This window comes from Lemur catta, chromosome 2 (genome assembly GCF_020740605.2).
Source record: "Lemur catta isolate mLemCat1 chromosome 2, mLemCat1.pri, whole genome shotgun sequence".
NCBI classification, from domain to species: Eukaryota; Metazoa; Chordata; class Mammalia; order Primates; family Lemuridae; genus Lemur; species Lemur catta.
The window spans coordinates 123,468,765-123,491,850 of NC_059129.1; the positions used below are offsets into that span (position 1 = coordinate 123,468,765).

General features: G+C 37.9%; 1 protein-coding gene across 3 annotated transcripts in view; it reads right to left on the reverse strand.

The window, feature by feature from the left end:
* MAP3K5 (mitogen-activated protein kinase kinase kinase 5) overlaps positions 1 to 23,086 on the reverse strand; it is a 198,441-nt gene that overhangs the window by 123,402 nt on the left and 51,953 nt on the right. For all 3 annotated transcript variants that reach the window (XM_045544441.1, XM_045544439.1, XM_045544438.1), the window contains exons 2-3: positions 12,707 to 12,846; positions 1,295 to 1,318 (exon numbers count right to left, since the gene is read on the reverse strand). In XM_045544441.1, coding sequence (XP_045400397.1) covers positions 1,295 to 1,318; positions 12,707 to 12,846 — 164 coding nt within the window. The remainder of the gene's footprint in view (positions 1 to 1,294; positions 1,319 to 12,706; positions 12,847 to 23,086) is intronic.

A 23,086-nucleotide genomic window follows, 5' to 3' on the forward strand; every position in this document is an offset into this window, starting at 1 on the left:
TTTCTCAAGTCAGTGGGCAACTTTTTTGTAATGTGCAATATTGGGTCCTTGTATCAACCTGCTTCTCCCCACGTCCAAGCTGAGCTGGGCAGGACTGGCTGCTTCTTCCTGCCACCAGGTCTCAGGTAATGCTACCTCCTCTGAAGGACTTCAACATAATGCCTGCCCCCACCCCGCTCTTTAGTGTGTCACCTACGTTAATTCCCTAATTTGTTTGTTTGCTCACTGACCTTCTCCCAACTAGACTCTGCCACTTCTCATTTGTTGTCTATACAACAGTTACAAATACGGTTCTTTCCACTTCCAACCTCCAAGGCGAGAACCCTGTGCACCAGCCCAAAGCCTGGCACACAGGACATGCTCGATCAATATTTGTTTTATAAAATTTGTTACACAAATTAAACAGTTTAACACCTTTAACAAATTAAATAGTGTTTAAAAAAACAGTGAATGGAAGCATGAGGCAATGATTGCTCATTTCCTGTTGAGATGGGAAGGATAAGAGTTTATAATGGCAACATTATTTATGCTGCAATGCATCTCCGTCCTGGTGAAATCTTAAGCATTCAAGTTTTTAAATGTCTGATCCAAGGAAAAACTACCAATTGTACTGTTAATCCTATCGTCTTGAATCATATGCATGCTTTATGGGGTATATTATCTTCACTCTAAATTGCAGAGGTACATTCTTTAAGGTTTTTTAAATACTGGCTTACTTTCCAAAATGAAATACACAACCATTGGCTTAACAAGCCTGTTTCCACTGTGTAATTTTTCTTCATGCGGCAGTTCTTCAAATCTAGAGTTTATTTTTCTCCCTCTTTCACGTTTGTTTAACTCTGTGTGGAGGGTAAGAATTTTGTAGTGTATTGAAGTCAAAGGAAGACTACGATACATAGAAATTTAAATCAATCTCTAAATAGAAGATAGATGACAGACATATGCATACATATATCTATCTCTCTCTGTACATATTTATTCAAATTTGCATACACTGTATACATACATACACACATGTGTGTGTATCTGTGTATCTATATGCTGCTTAAGTGCCACTTATAATCCTACAACATTAAATATACTATAGAAATTTTTTTTCCAAAACATATATAGAAAACCCAGGTGTTAGTGTCATCTCTAACTGAAGTTTTACTACAATGGAGTGTTTAGATACGACTACCATATTTACATTGATACATCAGAAATTCTGAAGAGGAATGACAGAGATTTAAAAAATGCCAGAGATGGAAGAGAAAAGATAAACAATTTCTGGAATATTAAGTAAAATACTCACAGTATTCTTCTGGCAAATGATTTCCTGAAAAACAAGAGAAAAAATGCCAGAAATTAATATAAAAATCAATTAATTCAATGATCTTTATTCAACTGTGCTACGCAGGAAAATTTGTATTAGCAATTATATTAGCAATTAGAAATTTCAGGAAGTGTAGATTAAGTTCCTACATCTGAGAAGTTTCCAGTCTGATGGAGGAGACAGGAGAACACAAAAGTATTTATTATCTGTGGTTTAAGGAAAACAGCACAAACATGTAAAATCCTCAAACTGAATAACCTAAAAATAGTACATACAGAATTACCCGATCAGCCATGATCTCTTTAGGAAGAGGTTAAAATAAGTTTGTTTTCCCTAAGTACAACCTCACTGTCGTCCTGGGAGGGGAACAAGCAGCCTGCTATATTCTAGACAGCTGGAAATAAAGGTCTTTGGCCACTGGCAAATCTACACGTAGATGATTAGGACATAGGACAACAAATAATAATGAATATAATCAACGTGTGTTTCAATAAAAAGTGGAATGGGATAAATACACCACAAGGGCAGTGTCCCTATTCTCTTGGTTGCGAGCATTGAGTGAGATCATGCAAATAACATAGTTATACAGTGTCTGGCACATAAAGAGCTTTCAGTATAGGCTGGCTATCATCATTATCATTCCTAGATATTAAAGGACTAGAGACACTAGGGAGATGATCTAGAAAAGCCCATGGTATAAAGGTTTCATCGAGGTTGGGGAATCATGAATTAGAAAAGAAAAAATGGGACAATGTATTGGAAAAGATGACGTGTATGTTGTCACAGCAACAGGAGGGAGACACAAGGCATTTGTGGAGCCTCAAGGGCGAGTCCATCCGGCCAAGGAGAAGAACCTGACCTGGCAAGGTGAGAGAGTGGCCACGCAAGGCCCGGCAGACTGGCCATCACCCTTCAGCCTGAGACCAGGATGCTAAAACACACAGGGACAAAGAGGAACCAATGAGGGCTTTGGCGTAGAGCAGCATGTAAGATTTTTGAATGTTTAAGGATAGCAGATGAGAAAACAAAAACATTTTTTTTTCTTTTTGAGACAGAGTCTCACTCTGTTGCCCAGGCTAGAGTGCCATGGCATCAGTCCAGATCACAGCAACCTCAAACTTCTGGGCTCAAGTGATCCTCCTGCCTCAGCCTCCCAAGTAGCTGGGACTACAGGCATACATCACCACACCCAGCTAATTTTTTCTATTTCTTGTAGAGACGGGGTCTCGCTCTTGCTCGGGCTGGTCTTGAACTCCTGACCTCAAGTGATCTTCCCACAGGCCTCCCAGAGTGCTAGGATTATAGGCATGAGCCACCATGCCTGGCCGAGAAAACAAAAATTGATAAAGGAAGGAACTGTGCTGGGTAGTTTTGAGAGGCATAAAGACATACATAAAATACCGAAATGCCCGGCGAGGTGGCTCATGCCTGTTGTAATCCCAACACTTTGGGAGGCTGAGGCTGGAGGATCGCTTGAGGCCAGGAATTTGAGGTTGCAGTGAGCTATGACTGTGTTACTGCACTCAAGCCTGGGCAAAAGACCATGTGTCTAAAAAAATAAAGATAAAATACTAAAAGATATGTTTCAATACCTCACAATCTTGCTAAATAAAAAAGGACATATGCATATTTAACAAGAAACATTATATAAGGATGGATGTGCATGTATGCACACCCCTGCTATAAGTAAAAAGAGTGATACAGACAGCAAGGACTGTGGTTTCTCAGAGAAAGATGATCCTGCAGATTGAGGAAGTCTGGGAAGATCAGAGGGAATGTGGGACTCAAGCTGAGCTGTGAAGGACAGACACAACTTCCAAAGGCAGAGCCAGGAGCGGGGATCCAGGCTGGAGAGCTAGGAAAACCAAAGGCCCATTTAAGGAACAACAAATGTTGTCAGGGGGAGCTAAAGAAGACAGTTCATTTGAAGACATATTGAAGAGAGAATTAAAGAGGTATTTGGAAAAGATCTTGAATTTTACCACTGGGCTAAAGCAGAAAGTTCATTTTGACACATAAAAATAGTTAAGATTAGAAAGTTTATTTGGGGCCTTACTGAAGAAAGCTTTGAATGCTAACACAAAGTACTTTGTTCTGTGAGCACTTAGCAGTCAGACTGCTTTTTAAAATGCATCATGTCATATGTACAAAGAAGTATCAGGACCTATTGGGATGCTGTTTGCAATAGCAAAGGCAGGGAACATAAATGTCCATCACCTAAAAACTGGTTGAATAAACTATGGTACCTCCATACAGTGCATATACCGCAGCCAAATAAACAATGAAAAAGTTCTTTCTGAAGTGACATGGAAAGATCTCCAAGATGTACTGCTAAGGGAAAAAAGCAATAGCTTTTATTCTATCCTCCTATTTATGTATAAAAGGGAGAAAAAGGACATTCTAATTTGTAAATTCATAAAATCTCTCTGGCAGGATATATAAGAAACTAGTAACAGTGGTTGCCAATGGAGTCAGTTGGCTGACTAGGTAAGAGAGTAACTTTTTATTATATATCCTTTTTTATTATAGTTTTAAATGTTTGTAGCAGGTGAATGTATTACCTAAGAGAAATAAATAAATAAAAGGTAAGCCTCATTAAAGTTTTAGAAATACTAATCTGATTGTGGTGTTCAGTATTTGAGTGGGAAAAGCATTTAGGTGGGTATTGCAAAAGTCCAGGGATATTACAAGGGCTTGGACAATGGGGGTTTCACAGGAATGGAAACCAAGGGACAGAAGAGTGACATTGTGAAGGAAGGCTGAAAGTTGGTTTTCCATAGGTGTTTCATAAGTAGTTAATGCACATTACACATACAAATGGTTTGTGCACAAATAAGTAGAAAAGTTTTGGATAATCTCTATGCCAGGAAAACACAGTATGTAGAATTTTCCAAACTTGATTTGTGCAGCATCAAAGAATGTTGGATAATCTCAATGCCAGGAACACAGTATGCAGAATTTTCCAAACTTGATTTGTGCAGCATCTCTCCAGAGTAGCAAGCCCCACCCTTGCAGATACTGCTCTCACTTGATAGGAATATCCTTCTCTCTTCTCCTCTATGTCATAAGAAAATACCCTTCTATTCACCCCCTACTGAGTAGCATCCTCTGTGCAGAGCATAAGCAACCTGTGGTCTGTGAAGCTGGCCTTCACCTATCGTCCCCACAGGAGCAGATTGTGTCCTTATCCGTGCCATGATTAACCCTCAATACAGACCTCTATGGCAGCACTTCATATACTACTTGGCCCGTTTTTCTTCCTATGATTCTCTCATCCTAGATCATGAGCTCCTGGGTGCAAAGATCACATGTTTCATTCATATTTGTATCCCCACTGATTGTCCAGCAAATTCCATGGCATATAATGGGTACTTGACAAAAGCATGAATAAATGAATAAATTAATGAATGTATACAATATTGGACTATGAATTAGAGTATGCATAAGGTCTGGCTCTGCTCCCAGCTAGCCACGCATCATTTCACTCTTCTCTCATGTAAAATACGAAGAGAGTTGGATTGAGCAACTGCTGGTTTCTTCCAACTCTGCTTTGCTTTTGGCTAACGGGCTATCATTGTCAGTGCTGTCCTTGTGCTGCTGATAGAGGAGCGCCCTTGTGCTCCCCCAGCATGGGAGCTACTCTACCCTTGTCTCTCTTTTGGGGGCACCAGGCACAGAAATGGACGTGGCAGGAGAGGGATCGGTGGTGAAGACTGAGAGAGCCTGAGGTTCTACAGGAAACCACCACGGCCCCTACTGGCTTAGGGCCAGTGTGCTATGTCTTCCTGAGGAATTGCTCCTCGGAATAATAACCTTCTCACATGTCTCCTCTGCATTATAACAAATTATGAAACTATATTAAAATCATTCCCATAGCAATCTGAATTCTTGTTAACTATTGCTTATGTTTTGCAGAAAATAAATGGATACAAATTGTTCTTCTGAAGGAGACAGTTTACCCACAGCTTATGATGCAACCATAAATGAGGCATCAACTTTAAAGAAAAAAAACTACTATTTGTGCATTTAACTCTATCCAAATAAATAACAAAGTCTTGAAAGGTATCTAAATACAGAAACAGAACAGGAAATGTTTAATTGGTACTAAACTCATTAAAGGGGGACAAAAAAGGAAAGAGAATAAATTTAAGACATAACTGCCATATTTCACATCGGATCATGGAAACTTCTCAAGTGCCTATAAATAAAAAAATAAAATGAACATAAACTCCAGCTCCTACCAGTGACATGTTTCTGAAGATGTATTACCCCACTACAACTTCTGTACTTGTCTGAAGTCTTTAGGGGGCTTTTGGTCAATGTACCCCCTTGGCTATGCCAGAAACATCCAAAATAACTTTTTAAAAAAATTTTCTGGTACTCTTTGATAACCAAATAGGGAAGCAAGACAAAAGAGACAACCTAATCTAGGTCTCATTCCAAGGAAAGACAAAGACTAACTTTATTATTTTTACGGTTTTAATTTTTTATTTTTTTTTTAGAGACAGGGCCTTGCTTTGTTGCCCAGGCTGAAGTGCAGTGGTGTGATTATAGCTCACTGCAGGCTGGGAATCCTGGGAACAATAGACCTTCCTGCCTCAGCCTTCTGAGCAGCTAGGACTACAAGTGTGCGCCACCACACCTGGCCAATTTTTTTTTTTTTGTAGAGACAAGGTCTCACTTTGTTGCCCAGGCTGGTCTTGAACTCCTACCCTCAAGCAATCCTCCTGCCCAAAGTGCTGGGGTTATAGTGTGAGCCACTGCACCTGGGCAAAGTCTAACTTTTGATAGCTATTTGGGACAATGTTAAGTTTGAAGAGGTCATCTTAGGAATAAATAAATGGAATGTCTCCACCACTGGAGTTTTTGTGCCTAAAATGTAGGTAATTACAGCCAGAGGAAGGAAGTGGGAACAGCCGGCATGGGGTGGCCAAGTCAAATCGGACTCAGGGTGGAAGAAGCAAGAGTAGGAACCAGGATCTCAGCGTCCTGAAAGAAGAGAAGGGAGCAGACAGTGAGTATGAGTCCAGGGAAAGAACATGGCCCCAGCTGGAGAACTTCTGGGTCTTCCCTTCTGATCCCTCTTTCTGTCCTAGTGGAACTTGGCGAGTTTTCCATTAAAGTTGGGACAAAAAGGGATATTTCCTGTATCCTCCAGCAACAACCTCTTACCTAATTTCAACGCATCAGAGTTAAAATAGGAACTATCAGATGGGCTGTTGTGAACATCCTGGGCTGCACTGAGAAGGTGGGACACCCCCTTCCCCCTTCTGCATGCTACTAAAACAAAGCTGAGCAGACTCAGAAAGAACAATCCAACGCAGGTGTCACAGAACTGTGACACAGAGTCTTTAAAGTTAGCAAACTAAGTACCTTTGTGTTTACATGCTATGCTTACGCTTAGGTTAAAAAAAAAAAAACTCAATAATCTAACAAAAACCTAGAAAACTATCTTTTGCAACACATATAAAATCTGTGGACAGACTTAGAGAGAGACGTACCAGACAACAAGTCAAAGAATATGGGGCTTATCCCTGCCCTGACATTTGTTAGCTACGTGTGCCCCTAACACGTCACTATGTCTGTCTGGACTTATTTCTCTTTTGTAAAGAAAATATCTTCTACCTATGCAATCCAGATAGTGAGTTTCTGACTTGTCTGACTCATTGGGTTGTATGTAAAGACCAAATGAAATAAGTTTATGAAACCACTTTAAGTACTTTAAAGCCATATACAGTGTGGGGTGTCAATAAAACCAAAGTAAACAGCTCCAACACAATTCCTGCATTGCCAAGTCTAGAGACATTTGCATCTGTATTTTTCAAGAGGGGGGGGGGGGACACAAGAACACATCATTCTCTTGCATGTGAGCAACTGTCAATTAAAACAACCTGCACCAAAAATCAGGTTAAATTATACCAAAGCTGGAAAGTAATCCTAAAAGAAATTCTAGACTTTTTTCTTTTCTTTCCCCATTAATTTGGTTCCCTGTTTAAATAAATATATCTTGGTGGGAGAACTCTACTGTAGGTATTAATAGATATCTGTCTTTGACCTGCATTGGAATGCTGGTGAGTGACATATCATACATACAGCATTTGACATGGCTACTTAACACAATCTTTGCTTTATACTGTGTTGCTATTTATTACAATTAACTTCCTCTTCTTTGTTCCCAGCTGTTTCTTTCAGCAACACCTAATTGGACCATATTATTCAAGTGCATCCTTAAGCAAGGAATAATCTAACACAATCATTACGTTTCAGCACAAGCTGCAGTACCACTAACTGCTACGCATATCAATCTCCACAGAAACATTTCTTCTGTAATGGATAAAATGGGAATAAAGCCCATTTGAGTACAGAAAAGAAACAGATTCAAATACATCTGAGGCTTTCTAACAGCCAGAACATGAGAAAAAAGAAACTAAAAATATTTTGGGATTCCAATGCCCAAAATGTAAGTTATCCTGATGAATACAGAAAATTTTAAAAATATAGCAATAATTTTCTTTAAAAAAGGTTAATTATTACATATTTCAAGTATATAAAAAGTATAAAAATTAGCAAACACCCATGTATCTACCAACTAGATTTAGAAATATAACATTACAGATATAGTTGAAGACTCCTGTCTTCCCCTTCCAATTTTATTCCACTCTGATCCCCTAAAGAGGTAACTATTCTGAATGTTGTTTATAGTACAATTCTTATGCACATATTTATCCTTCTATAACACAAATGTGTATAAAAGCATTGCCTTGCACACAAGTACACTTTGTATAGATGGTACAATGTACACACGTAATTCATTTTTCCCCTTAACACTGTTTCTTTTTTAGATATATTGATATTGATATGCAAAGCTCTATTTGATTTAAGTCCTCTATGATATTCCATTAAATGACTATAGCAGAAGGTATTTTATTCATTCTCCTGTTTATAGATATTTTCCATTTGCTTTGATGGGAGGAGCTATTACAATGTTAACATAAACATTTTTTATTACATCTTCTTATGCATGCGAGAGATTGTTTTACAGCACGTATCTCAGGCAGGAATTGCTAAGTCGTGGTGACATGCATGCTCATTTGACATTATTAGATACTGCCAAATTGCTCTTCAAAAGGTATTGTCAATACACTCTCCCACCAGCAGTGTTTAAGTTTTCCTACTCTTCATAGCCTTGTCATCTGCGATCTCATAAGAGCTTTTAATTGTTGACCGTGATGGTATGCGGTGGTACTTTATTGTTTTGTTTGCTTTGTTTTATAAGTAGCATTGTTTAAAGAGAGTGGGGAGTGGCCCAGAACCAAGAGAAGAAGCTGAGGAAGGGAGTGCAAGATAAGATCACAAGAAACCTCGCTGAAAGCTGTTCTTGTAAAGGAATTTCTGGTAATAGAAGAAATGGTTCATTAAAACAACTTCCTCACTCTACACAACAGCCGTTCATTGCTCCTAAGCCCTTTGTGACATCGGATGCCTTTCATGCACCTGAGCCCCAGCTCCTCGGCCAGTACTGTCCAGACTTACTCTCCTGTGTACTGAGAGACCGCAAGAAGTCTGATCATTTTACAATGCATGAAAATCAGAAAAGAATTATTACTAGCATTTCTTATTTTCAAGCAAATCTCAGCACAGAGTCTCTCTCAATAAACATCATAGACACATGAGAAATTCTCATGATGTTTATTTTTTTTAAATTGTGAAAAATGTATTGTTATAACAGTAAGGGGGGAAAAAAGAATCAACTTCCCTTTCTCAAAGGGCAATGATGATATGTTTTGATAAAAAATTAAAATATTTCATTCTTACTACAATAAAATAGTATTTGTGATTTAAAACAATGGATATAAATCTTATTGCAAGTCCATGCATGTTATGATTAGATTCTAAATATCCTTTCAAATGACATCTCAGAAACAGATTTGTAAGTACTTTTATAGTTTCCATTTATTATTTTTCAAAGAGCTTAAACTTAAAAAAAATTTTGTTTCTATGATTTCTGAGAATTTGCTGATGAAGAAAAACTGCTATCTTCAGCAAAGAGCAATAGATGAAAATCAAACTGGGGCAGTTGTACTTTCTAGATGTCCAAAGAATCATCCTAAGTGAAGCTAAATATATGACAAGAATAGCATTCTAATTCTGTCTTTGCCCCTGCAAAAACAGGGAGATGCTTCATTTTTATTTTATTTAGCTGATCCTCACATGACATATTATTTTAAATATCTCCTGTTCTGCCTTATTTCACTGCAGTTTTCCTTTCTGTTGGTAGATGGCAGGGATAACAAAGCGACACCTTTAACTAACTGCAGTAGAAATAAATAAAATTAAAAATACACACACCCCAACTTTTCTCAGTAACAGAGGACCTGAGGAACTTTTAGGACTCAGAGGAAACTGTTCGACTGCCAAAAATACTTCCTATCCCAGATATTTATGTCCTCTGCAATCACACACACGGCCTACCAGGCTGGGAACAGTCTAAACAAGAAAATGGCAAAAGCTTAAGTTATTGGAAGGGAGGAAGGAAAAAGAAAGAAGAGATGGACATTGCATGGGACAATTCTACAAGCACAGTTGATCGGTACCTCTAAATGAACACACTCAGCAGGAATATCTGATAAGTGTCTTATCAGCAATAAAGCTTAGTGGTTAAGGCGAACAGGCTTTAGAGTTGGGCACACCTAACCCCAAATCTTCCTAGCTTTATCACCTTAGGCAAACGATTGAATGTATTTGAGCCTTAGTTTGTGATTCTATGAAATGGTGATAGAATGAATAGGGCTGTTTTAAGAATTAAATGTGAAATGTATGCAAGCAAATCACTTGGTACCTAGCAGGTAATATTACAAGATGAATGAATATAGTTTAAATAGCACTCGCCTAGCAGGTAATATTACAAGATGAATGAGTATAGTTTAAATAGCATTCGCCTTTTTAAAGAACTACTTTATTCAGATACCAACAAAACTCCTATACAAAGGCTGGCTGAAAACAATGAAGCCAGTTTATTTGTCCTTATACATTTCTGATAAGGTTAGCTTTATCTTTTTCTCTCAAATGTAATTTTAATTCATTAAAAAGATATTTCCTTAGGAGAATGCCCATAAAACTAAATCGCCAGATACCAGTATGGGCAAAACCAAAAATTGCACAGAGTTAAAAATCTCCAACACAACACTGCCTGTTTAAAATAAACTTAATCCAAAGAAAAATGAAAACAGCCAAAGAGGCCAGGTGAGGTGGCTCATGCCTGTAATCCTAGCACTTTTGGCAGCCAAGGTGGGAGGATCACTTGAGCCCGGGAGTTCAAGACCAGCCTGAGCAACATACTGAGACCCTGTCTCTGCAAAAAATAGAAAAACTAGCTGGGTGTGGTGGCGCATGCCTGTAGTCCCAGCTATTCGGGAGGCTGAAGCAGGAGGATCACTTGAGCTCAGGAGTTTTGAGGTTGCAGTGAGCGGTGATGACACTGCTGCACTTTAACTTGGGCGACAGGGCAAGATTCTGTCTCAAAAAAAAGGGCCAAATAAAATAATCTCATTTCTTCATCAATTGCTAATACATGTTGTAAATAGTAGCAAATCCAAATGTTTAATTACAATGGAAATCAAGAAGGTGGGGGGCGGAGGTGGGGAAGGATAAATTCACACCCAACAGGTACAAGGCACACTATCTGGGTGATGGACACACTTACAACTTTGACTCAAACAGTACAAAAGTAATGCAAGTAACCAAAACCTTTATACCCCTGTAACATTCTGAAATAAAAAAAAGAATAAATAAATAAATGTTTAATTAGAAATACAGGCAGGGTGCAGTGGCTCACACCTGTAATCCTAGCACTTTGGGAGGCTGAGGTGGGAGGTTCACTTGAGGTCAGGAGTTCAAGACCAGCCTGGGCAAGAGCAAGACCCCATCTCTACCTAAAATAGAAAAAATTAGCTGGCACACGTCTGTAGTCCCAGCTACTCCAAAGGCTGAGGCAGGAGGGTCACTTGAGCCCAGGAATTTCAGGTTGCAGTGAGCTGTGATGACGCCACTGCACTCTGGCCAGGGTGACAGAGTGAGATTCTCTGGTCCAAGTACTAACCAGGCCTGACCCTGCTTAGCTTCCGAGATCAGACAAGTTGGGGCGCGTTCCGGGTGGTATGGCTGTAGACCAGACTGAGATTCTATCTCAAAAAATGTACATATATATAGGTATATAGTTACAAAATTTTATGGTGCATTAATTAAAGGGGTAAACCTGGAGGAAATTTAGTTGGGGTTTCTTAAGGATTCCCTACTTAAGGAATGCTCCAGGTAAAGGATTGCTCTAGGTAAAAAATGGATTTCGGACAAGTAGGAGCAAATCTCTTAGGGCTATGTGAGAGTATCTGGAAAGGGACATGCCTGTTCATTCCCAGCACAATGTCTGGCATGCGGTAAATATAGTTGCTCAACGAAGCTCTGCAGGTTTTTCAGAGAAAGCCACCTGTGCTTTAGACAGTCAGATAAAAGCAAAATACTACTAATATTTTTTTGCATGAATTTTGGGTTAGAGATATTCATGTGACAATTGGTAAGCCATTAGAAATATGGTTCTGAATTCTAGGGCTCCATGTCCCCAGGCTGGCTTTGATTTCCCAGCAGGAAGATACAGCTGAGAAAAGCCACATGGAGCAAGCTGCAAGCTTCACAAGGGAAGTGGATGCCATCAGGCTCAGCATGAGTTTCACTGGACTGTGAGGTGCTTTTCAAAGAATCAGACAGGATTAAATCACTAGGCCCTGGAAAAGTATTTTAGGCAACCTTTTTGGACGGAGGAAATGCCTTCGTATGAGTAAGTTCCTATTAACGGAGAGAATGACACTGAGACAGGTTGAATTTTGTAGACAAATATAGGAAATTTTTATTCCCTTTTTCCCATCTTAATTTAAACCATACCCCAGTGAAAACCGGTGGCAATTTTGTCAGGATACTCGAGAGAGAATTTCTCCTCAGAGCACTTTTAAGCAGGAAGTGCACTTGTAGTTGGAGACAGGTGGGCACAATGAAGCCCCCAGCGGTGACACAGCAGGAGGCCTGCCAGTACCTTATGCAATCTCCTTTTCTTTCCCTGGAGGTGTGTGTACTGATGACTTCCATTAGCACAGTCTCCTTGGCTGCAGCTCTAACTGAAACTCCGAACTCAACGTGCACTTTTTCCTACCTGTGTGTCATCACTTCTCTACACTGAAATCTAGATAAACCTCACAGCTTAACTAGTAACTGGTGCATAACGATCACACTGACACAAACATCCTTTTACAAACATAAGCTACTTAGAATGTTTCGGATGACAGAGAGGTATTCCTGAAACGCTGGTGCTAAAATTAAACATTCAGTAAACAAGGCAGGTACCTTCAGTGACTGCAGCGAGTCTGAGTTAGTATCACAGTAGAGGATGATGTTGTTGGCCATGCTGAAACTTTCTCGCACCCCAAGGTGGTAGAACAAGGACGGCTGCCGGAAGGCATCGCTCATCTCCACCACAGCGATATCTGCAAGCAGAAAACAAAGTCCCTCAAACGATGACACCTAAATAATGCCCAACAAGCACATTTTGGTTTCAATAACTTAGTACTCAAAAGAGGAAATGAGGAAATAATAGGGATTTTCCCTTTTCACTTATCACTGAATGTTAAATTTGCAGTTCTACCCGGAAGTGGTTTTATAAAATGTTAACAGACCTGCATTTTTCAAAGAAGGAGATAATATAATTACTGGAAACTAAGGAGAGTCTGCAATGGTAGGAAACAAGGGCTGATGCCCCCTGTTAAATTTCAACATTAAAACAAGTTAACTAAGGTCCCAAATAAAAAAATTCCTTAAAAAGGAGATTCATAAAAAATAGCAGTAAGTAATAAATGTAAAGGAGATTTTAAAAAAACATAGATAAATGTATTATTTAATAGTTAGCAGAGCTAGGCTTTAGAATTAATTAATTAGTTAATATCTAGTAAGTCCCTGGCAAATACAATCAAGAAAAAGAGAGAGAGAGTAAAGGTATAGAAAATTACACCTTAGGAAAATATAACCACAGATGCAAATTTTCCCAAAGCTCAAAGATGACCAACACCAAGGCAGTAGAAACTTGATATCAAAATTTGACAATAATGTCACCAAAATGAAATTTAGATTAGTCTCAAACTCATTTATAGATTAGACAAAAATATGAAAGAAAAACCAAGCAGTATACTATAAGAACCCTAGATCATAACTTTAAAGTTTACTTTGGAAATTCAAGGATGGCTCAAAGCACCAGACTCTCTGCAGATGCTCCAAGTACATTAATTAAAATTCAAAATCTATTTCTCATTATAAATAATTGCTGAGTTGGGGGCAGTGACACACATCTGTAGTCCCAGCTACTCAGGAGGCTAAGGCAGGAGGATCGCTTGAGCCCAGGAGTTCAAGGCTAGCCTGGGCAACATTGCGAGATCCTCACCTCTAAAATACATAAAATAAAATAAATTTTTTAAAATTGCAAATTGAAAATATAAGATCTTCCTTAACATACAGAATAATATACATTTCATAACTGCCAATTTTGCGTTTATTTCCCATGAAAATCAGGAACAAAAGGCTGTCAACAAGTCCCACTAATATATAATGGCTTTCTGAAAATCCGAGCCATGCAATAAGATTTTTAGAAAGTAAGGAGGTATAATTCTAGAAAATAAAATACACAACTGTCTCTACTAGCAGATGTTATGGTTGTCAACCCAACCAAATTAGCTAAATAACTATTAGAAGTAATAATACAATTTAGTAAGGTGTCAAGATGCAAAATTATTATGAAAACCAAGAGCTTCTTTTATAATCACAATAAACATTTGGAAAATACAGTGGTAAAACAGAACCTATTCACAATTACAATGAAAATGTTAACATATAACAAATTTAACACATGATGATAATTTGTTAAAAATATGTGCAATATGTGAGAGATGAAAGGTTAATGTCTTTATAAATTATCTCTTATTGGTCAAGTTAAAACAAACCAGCAGTAATAAGAACACTACATTAAACAATTAGGCAGTAGACATAAGCAAACAATTCACAGAAGTTTAAATGGAAAATAAACATATGAAAAGTTATTCTCCATTTCACATTTTTAAATACACATTAGACCAACCATGAAGTGCCAATATTTCTGCCTACTTGTTAGGCAAAAATATTTTAAAACAGCCAGTGAAAATGCAAATAAATGATACTCTTTTGTGCTGTGGGGAAGTGTAAACTTTCTAGGAGACTTAAGTTCCTAAAATTATGTATACTCCTTGACCTAATAATTTTATTCCTTGGAATTTACTCCAAAAAATTCTTATAAATGTGAACAGATTTACCTGTAAGTATGTCCACTGAAATATTTTTTACAATAAAATAGTGGAAAATGTCTAAATATCCATCAGTAGGAAAATGGTTATATGGTTATATTTATGTGTATATATATATATGTAATAATATATATACATAATAATTTCAAATAATGGCATATCATATAATCACAGAAAACTATAAGGTAGAAGAATACTTAGCTACAAAGGGTAAATTCAAGCTATATTAAATAAAAAACATTAAAATATAATATATACATTGCAACGTGTAGCATATACATTACAAATATAATTATACATTATAATGAGTGCATTATAATGTTTATATTCTATGTGTATATGCATGTGAATAAAATAAAATCTGAAAAGTTGTACACTACAATGCTAACCATGGCATTATAATAGCTGTGCAATGGATTATTTTAATTTTCTTTTTCATGCCTTTCATGCCTTCATGTATTTCCCACAATTTCTCTTGTGAACATTAATTGCTTTTATAATTTAGCAACCCATCAAAATATGAAAAAAAACGTCATTCAAGACCTATGTGACTAAATGTAAATCCAAAGTGCAGTGCATAAAAATACTGCAGACCCTTGAGAAGCTGTTTCGTGCAAAATCTGCTTAATGATCATGAAATTAGAATTTACATTTGTTGAAAGAGAAATCAATCAGATGACATGGTGGTGAAAGACACAAGAGATTTATCAAAGTTATGAAACAGGAAGACAGGTCAAAGGAGCTTCAAAAGTTTGTTTTTCAAGACTAAAAATGACTTCAGGACTCTTTAATACAAATAAAGACTTTTCTTTTGGGGTCCTTAACATTTCTACATCAAAAATCAACACACAAAAAAAGTGAGTCATTGCATCCTACCCACACAGCCCAGCTGCCTCCTGCACCCACACGGCTTCCTCCTCCCATGGGTGCCAGCCACTCAACAGTCAATCACTGCTTTAAAATCAAGAGACAGCGTAAAGTAGGGCTGGGAGAAACCAAATAAAACATTTGCTAATGAAAAATAGAAGACATGAAAATAAAAATACTAACTAAGTTAAAGTAATGAAAGGAAGGAGGAAATTTTTCCAGAGAACTGACTCGTGGAATTTGATGCTAAAATAAAATAAAAACACTGCAGAAGGTTTTCAGATTAAGATAGAAACTAAACATTTAAAATGAATGGTGCAAGCAAAATAAGATATATTCATTACATCTGAACATCTAAGCAGGAACAGATCCATTTTTGGAAGCTATATAGAACATTAAAAAGTGCTTATTGGTATAATCAGTATAATTTTACAATACAGTACAGTAACTCAGAAAAGGGTTGATTTTTTTTCTATTTCAAATTCAGATGAGTGATTTGCTCTAAGACATTTCTTTTCTAAATCTACTTTTTAATTGTCATAGAGCAAAATTCATTGTCTCTGATATAGAGTCCAGTAGGTTTTGAAAAATGCATATCCACCACCACAGTCATGATACAAAATAGTTCCTTCACTCCAAAAAATTCCCTCATGCTGTCCTTTTGCAGTTAATCCCCACCCCAAACCCCAATTCCTGGCAACCACTGATCTGTCTCTATAATTTCACCTTTCCCAGCGTGTCATATAAATGGAATTACACAGCATGTAGCCTTTTGAAAAGGGGTTGGCTTCTTTCACTTAGCAAAATGCATTTGAGATTTATCTATGGATGTCCATTCACAGGTTGAAGGACATCTAGGTCATCTCCAGTTTGGACAATTTTGAATAAAGTTGCTGTACGACTTTTTGTGTGGACATACGCTTTCAATTGTCCTGAGTAAATACCTACAAATGGGATTACTGGGTCCTATGATTAGCGTACGTTTAACTTAATAAGAAAATGCCAAACTCTTTCCCAAAGTAACTGTACCACTTTGCACTCCTATCAGCAATGTGTGATTGTTTCAGTTGCCCAACATCCTTGTCAGCACTTGGTATTGTCAGTGTTTCTTTTAAAGCCAGTCTAATAGTATGTGGTGGTATCTCATCATGGTTATAATTTGTATTTCTCTAATGACTAATGATGTTAAGCATCTTTTAATGTGCTTGTTTGCAATCTGTATATCTTCTTTGGTAAAGTGTTTAAAGCTCTTGCTCATCTTTTTTATTATTGTTGAGTCTGTTTTCTTATTATTGAGGTTTCCATGCTCTTTTTATTTTCTGGATACTGTCCTCTGTCAGATACAAGATTTGCAAATACCTTATCCCAGTTTGTGACTTGTCTTTTCATTCTCTTAACAATGGCTTTAGAAGAGTAGTTTTTAATTAAGTCCAGTTCATCAACTTTTTCTTTTATGGATTGTGCTTTAAATGTTGTATTGAAAAAATATTTGCGTAACCCAAAGTCAAAAAAGTGTTCTCCCATGTTTTCTTCTAGAAGTTTCATAGCTTTACGTTCTACATTTGTCTATGATCCACTTTGAGTTTATTTTTGCATATGGTGTGAAGTATGGGTCAAGGTTCATATTTGCTGCAAAGACTCTCCTTTCTCCATTGAATTGACTCTGCACTTTTGTCAAACATTACTTGGCTACATTTTTGGGATTTATTTCTGAATTCTCCATTCTATTTCATTGATCTACGTGTCTACCTTTGCCAACACGACACTGTTTTGTTTGCTGGAGCTTTATGGTAGGTATTAAAATCAGGTAGGTTAAGTCCTCCAACTCTATTCTGTTTTGAAACTGTTTTTGGCTATTTTAGTATTCTATTTGCTTTTCTGTATAAATTTTAGAATCAGCCAGTAGTTGATAGCTACAAAAAAAATCCTCCTAGGATTCTGATTAGGATTGTGTTGAATCTATAGATCACTTTGGGGAGAACTGACATCTTAACGATATTAAGTCTTTCTATTCATGAATATGGAATATCTCTCCACTCACTTAAATCTTCTTAATTTCTTTCATCAGTATTTTGTAGTTATCAACATACAGATCCTGCACATACTTTGCTAAATTTATACCTGTTTCTTTTTTTTTTCTTTTTTTTTTTTTTGTTTTTTGGTGCCATTGTAAATGGTACTCTTTTAAATTTTGAATCCCAATTGTTCATTGATAGTATATAAAACTACAATTGATTTTTGCATATTGACCTGAGACTTTACTAAACACACTTATAAGTTCTAGAAGGTTTTTTTAAAATATATATTCTTTGGGATTTTCTACATCGACAATTATGTAATCTGCAACTAGGAATGGTTTTGTTTCTTCCTTTCCAAACTGCATGACTTTTATGTTTTTTGTTTGTTTATTTTTGCCTCGTTATGCTGGCTAGGACAAAGTACTAGTAACAAACTAGTAACAAAGTACTTTTTAAACAGTAATATTAACTAACAAAATAAAACATGATTTTATGGCTACCTTCTGACTCTGATGTGTACCTTCTCAGTAGTAAAATAAACGGGTAAAAATTATCTTCCTTGTGAAATGATCCTAAGACATATTAAAAATTCAAAAGATGATATAATTATAATAAATTAAACAAACACCTGATATCCACAATTCTTGAACCCCACTTACTTAAGGTACAGTTTATCTACTCTATTTTACAAATACATATTCAGTACTTACTATGTGTCAGGTACTATACACTTTTCAAATATTAACTCACTTAATCTTCCTAATACCACTTTGTGGCAGGCAATATTATTATTTCAGGACACTGAAGCAGAGAAGGTGTCTGCCAAAGATCAGCATAAAAGTGCTGGCACCAGAATTCAAACCTAAGCAAACCAGCTCTGGAGTCCATGCTCTTAGTCTAATTGAGCCACAACCTACACTTACAGGAGCTGGAAGTTACCCAGCTCAGAACACAAATGAGATGTGAAAATAGATTTGGGGACCAGAGCATACTACTCCTGTCGTGTATTTCATGAGTAAATGCACTTAATTGTCTAATTGAGTTTTTGTGGTAATACTACGAGTAAAACTGCAACATTTAGAAATTTAAGAAAGTCAGCCATTTAAAAGTATAGACAAAGGCACAAAAATCTCCTACATTTTTACCTAAGGTATAGTTTGTTTCCTTATCCCAACTGAGTTAATGTTAAATGGAGCATAAAATGAGGTGTACCAGAGGTTTGTTAAAGCATAATAAAACTTTTTAAGGCAATAATATTATATTAAATGATTAAGCTTAATTGCATTTTGGTCATCAAATGGCAGTGGTTCATGGTCTGTGCAGGCGGTATTTTTTAAATTGAATTTTCCCTTCATAAAACAGTATCTGTTGGGTAAATATCTCACTTGAGTTCTGCTGCTTGTGCAAAGCAGAGTTAAAAGAAGATGTTAATCAGTAGTTACTTTTTATCTTCTCTATTGTTTTCCTTAGGCAACAGATCACTGATAAAAAAGCAAGAGCCCAAGCAGCCATGTGGCTTGTACTACAGTCTACAAGGTACTCCTTCCAAAAGCCCATAATGCATGAAAACTTTCCAAGCCAGCACACAGAATACTTCATCCAGTCACGATGGGTCAATCTCAAGGCAACCCATTAGTGCCTTTTTAATTTGACAAACATCGCAAGCACCTATTATATTAACATAAAAGGCTCTCTGTTACCTGCTATCTATTATGAAAGTTAAAAGGAAAACTTAATGAGATATGGTTTTTGCCTTTTCCTGTGGCTCAGAAACATGATTTGGCAAGTACCAATATAGGGTGGAACACTGCGGCACCCTGGAAGAACAAGTGGGGACGCTCCGAGGCCAGACAGGTCAGTGCTGGTTTGGTGGATGAAGGAGCGCTATACGGACAGGACACCAGCTGGCTGTGGAGTGTGTGGAGTCCCAGAATGAAGCACCACAAAAGCAGACAAAAACCAGCAGCCCCAGCACAGCAAACGCAGTGCAGAAGCAGCCACGGAAAAGAAAGGCACCTCGAGCTTGGTTAGAAAGAAATGCAGAAAACCACAGCTAGAAACTGAAGTGATGATTTCCAATGGGTGAACCGAGAGGTCCCCTAAAGAGCAGACATTGACCCCCAAATGCTTTCCTTTCTTAGATTCTTAAGAGAAATATAAACTACATCCCATTGGCTTTTCTATTTTACGAATGATTAAGTGCTATTTACAACTAAATATGAAAATTACTGAAACATTATTCATGACCTTAAAGTAGTATCCTAGTAGCATCTGCTGAAGACTCTAAGTTAGTTTTCTGAAGTCTGGCCAGTATACAAGGGCAGGAAACTACAGAACTCCTATCATACAGCTAGGATTGTTGGAATTTTCAGGAAGGACAGAATGATCATCTATCATCATTCTCTTGAATTGGTCATGGTTTGGCAATTCCTGCTATAAATTACCACTCATTTAGCTTCATCAGCATCACTTTATTTTACTGTATGTTATTTGGTTAATTCTACCATGGATAATGATATATATTTGTATCAACAGTACATTTTGGCCCACAATTTCCTCATCACTAAACTCTAATAAATGTATGCATAGTGATTCAAACATGAATCATTCTTATATTGTTAATACAAATTATACCTACTCTCCCCAACCCAGCCCTAATTTGCTTATTTGATGACATTTTATTATTACACTGAAGTGTTTTGCTGGATTTGTTGTTGTTGTTGTTGATTTTAATCTGATAAGTAAGGCCTGGTAGGGAGGTGGTCAGAGGGTATTTTGCACTTCCAGAGGTTAGAAAGTTGAGAGCCACTGTGCTTACAAAAGGGGAAGGAAGAGAGGAAAAGGGAGAAGCCTAGAGGGGAGGGAGAGACTAAAGAGAAAGACAGAAGGGGGAGAGGGAGGGGGAGAGAAACACAGACAGAAGGAGGGAGTAAAACCAAGATGGGTGTTAAAAGAACTGAAGTCCCCTAGCCCAGGCAATAGCTGCAAGAGCTGAGCTCGTGACACTCCAGTTTTAGAGATCGTGAGGGGAAAAGCACACATCCATCACAGGTGCCCAGCCCAGAACGCCAGGGCCTGGAGCCACAGCGCTCTGCCAGGAGATGCAGCCTCAGCAACACACACTGCAGAGCTGAAAAGCTGGAAAGGAAACCTTCCCACCTCCAGGGGAGTAATGAATATGAAAACGACAGACAAGCTGGGTTTTTTTTTTTTTTAATTTCCAGTGTTTGAATCCTGGTTAAGTTTCTGGATGGATGACCTTGGACAATACCTTAAACTCTCCGAGCTTTGGTTTCTTCAACTATATAAATCGGGAATAATGTAACAGGTATTTACCCACAAAACTGTTACAAGGATTACATGTGTGCCGAGCACAGTAAACTCAAAAAGAAGGGTGATCGCGTGCAGCCATGACAAGAAATGCTCAGAGGATGCTCTTTGAGCAATTTATGATAAAAATATTATTGAAGTCAATGCTATTATATAGTTCCTGAAGCCACATATGAATAATTTCCGATAGAAATGATGTTAAAGTCAAATTTATGAAAGCATAGAAAGCCAACATACAGAATTTTTGACTCGATTCTATAATCAATGGATGCATCCATCCATGTCCTTGAGTTTTGCAAAGGGGTGTGGCAGGATCCAAGCTTTGCTTTGGAAAGACAACCTAGTATTTGTGGATGGATGACAGACTACACAGACTGGAGGCAGGGCATCATTTAGGAGTCCTCCAAGGGAGAGTGTGCCCTGCAACTAACACAGGGACAGCACGGTGGGGGGGGGGGGGTGTGTCAATATGCTTTAGGGACTCAGCAGGTACAAGCAAAGACAGAATTAGAAATGATTCTGATTTGAACTTGGATGATTAAGGACGATGATTTGCCATTAACACAGTAAGGGACACGGGAGGGGAAACTATTTTTTTCTGGTAGGAACTTGAGTTTGGATTGGGACACACTAAACACTGCGGGGGTATGTGTATGAATATGTAACTGACAGCTGTGCTTTTGAATCTCAGCAGAAAGATCAGAAACAAACAGAAAGATGGGTGATCACTGAAGCTACGAGTGTAGATGAGATTGCCAAGTTAGAGTGTAGAGAAAGAAAAGAGAAGGCTTCTAGGACTCAGGAATTCGCCTCCTCATTATATGCCCACTGGGAGCCAAGATACATTATTCACCAAAAGACAAGTAATGAACTTCCATAGCTGCACTATTTGTAAACCATCAACAGCAGAAGAAATCAGAAAGCTTGCTATATAGAGACAATGGATACTATACAGCAGTGAGAATGAAAAATCTACAATCACATGTGACAACGTGGATGAATCTCACCAACACATTGAGAGAAAGAGCCCAGATATAAAAGGGTGGGTACTGTACGATTCTGTGACGTTAAAAGTCATAATCATGGCTGCTTTGGGGAGGGTGAGCAGTGACTAAAATGGGAATTGAAGGGGACTTCTAGGGTGCTAGCAAGGTTCTGCTTCTGGGTTTAGGTGCTGGTTACTCAGGCATGTTAACTTTGTGAAAATTAACTCATTTCTGGTCAATAAGCTTGCCCAGAATGTTAAAAAAAAAAAAAAAAAGGATTAGTATTGGTTTCCTGTGCCATTGTAACAAATCACCACAAACTTGATGCCTTAAAACAACAGAAATTTATTCTCTCACAGTTCTGGAGGCCAGAAGTGTGAAATCAAGTGTAGGCGGGGCCAGCGCTGTGCTACACCAGGGGCCCTAGGAGAGAACCCATTCCTCGCCTCTGCAGGATTCCGGCAGCGTTCAGTATTCCTTGGCTTGTGGTGTGTGCGTGTGGTGTCAAACCGCCCTCTCTCTTACAAGGACACTTGTGGTGGCATTTATGGCCCACCCAGATAACCCACGATTATCTCATCTCAAGATCCTTAACTTGATCTGCAAAGACCCTTTTTCCAAATAAAGTAACATTCACAGGTTCCAGAGTTTAGATGTAGATATTGGGATAGCAGGGGGGTGAGGGACAATTTTTAACCTGCCACAAGGATTATAAAAGGCCACATGATGAGTGAGTACAACAAACTAAAGCTGCTGAATAAGAGGTGAGGAAATGGAGGTAATGAGTACAGAGGATTCTCCAAAGACTGGCAAAGAAAGGAAAAGAATTAACATTTAAATCCCAGGGTAGGGATTTTTACAATCAGGAAGGAAACCAAGAGATCAGGTAATATTTTAATGGGGTAGAAAGATCCAAAGATTTTTAGTTTTAGAATAGTGCACTTGAACATTAGGAGAAAGATTAAGATTTTAAAGGTGGAGCTAATTAGTGGAGGTTATCTCTACATTCCCAGATGAGAAAAGTGGCCTGGGATCTGCAGCAAAAGGGGGAAAGTCAATCCTGGAACAAAAGCAGGGATACTTTAAAGGCAAGAAGAAGGGAAGTAATAAAAGGCAAAGACCAGGAAGTAGGAAGTGGAAGGAATACTGAGATCCTCCACTTAGAGCAGGAGTGCTGGTGGCCAACAGAGATGAAAGCCC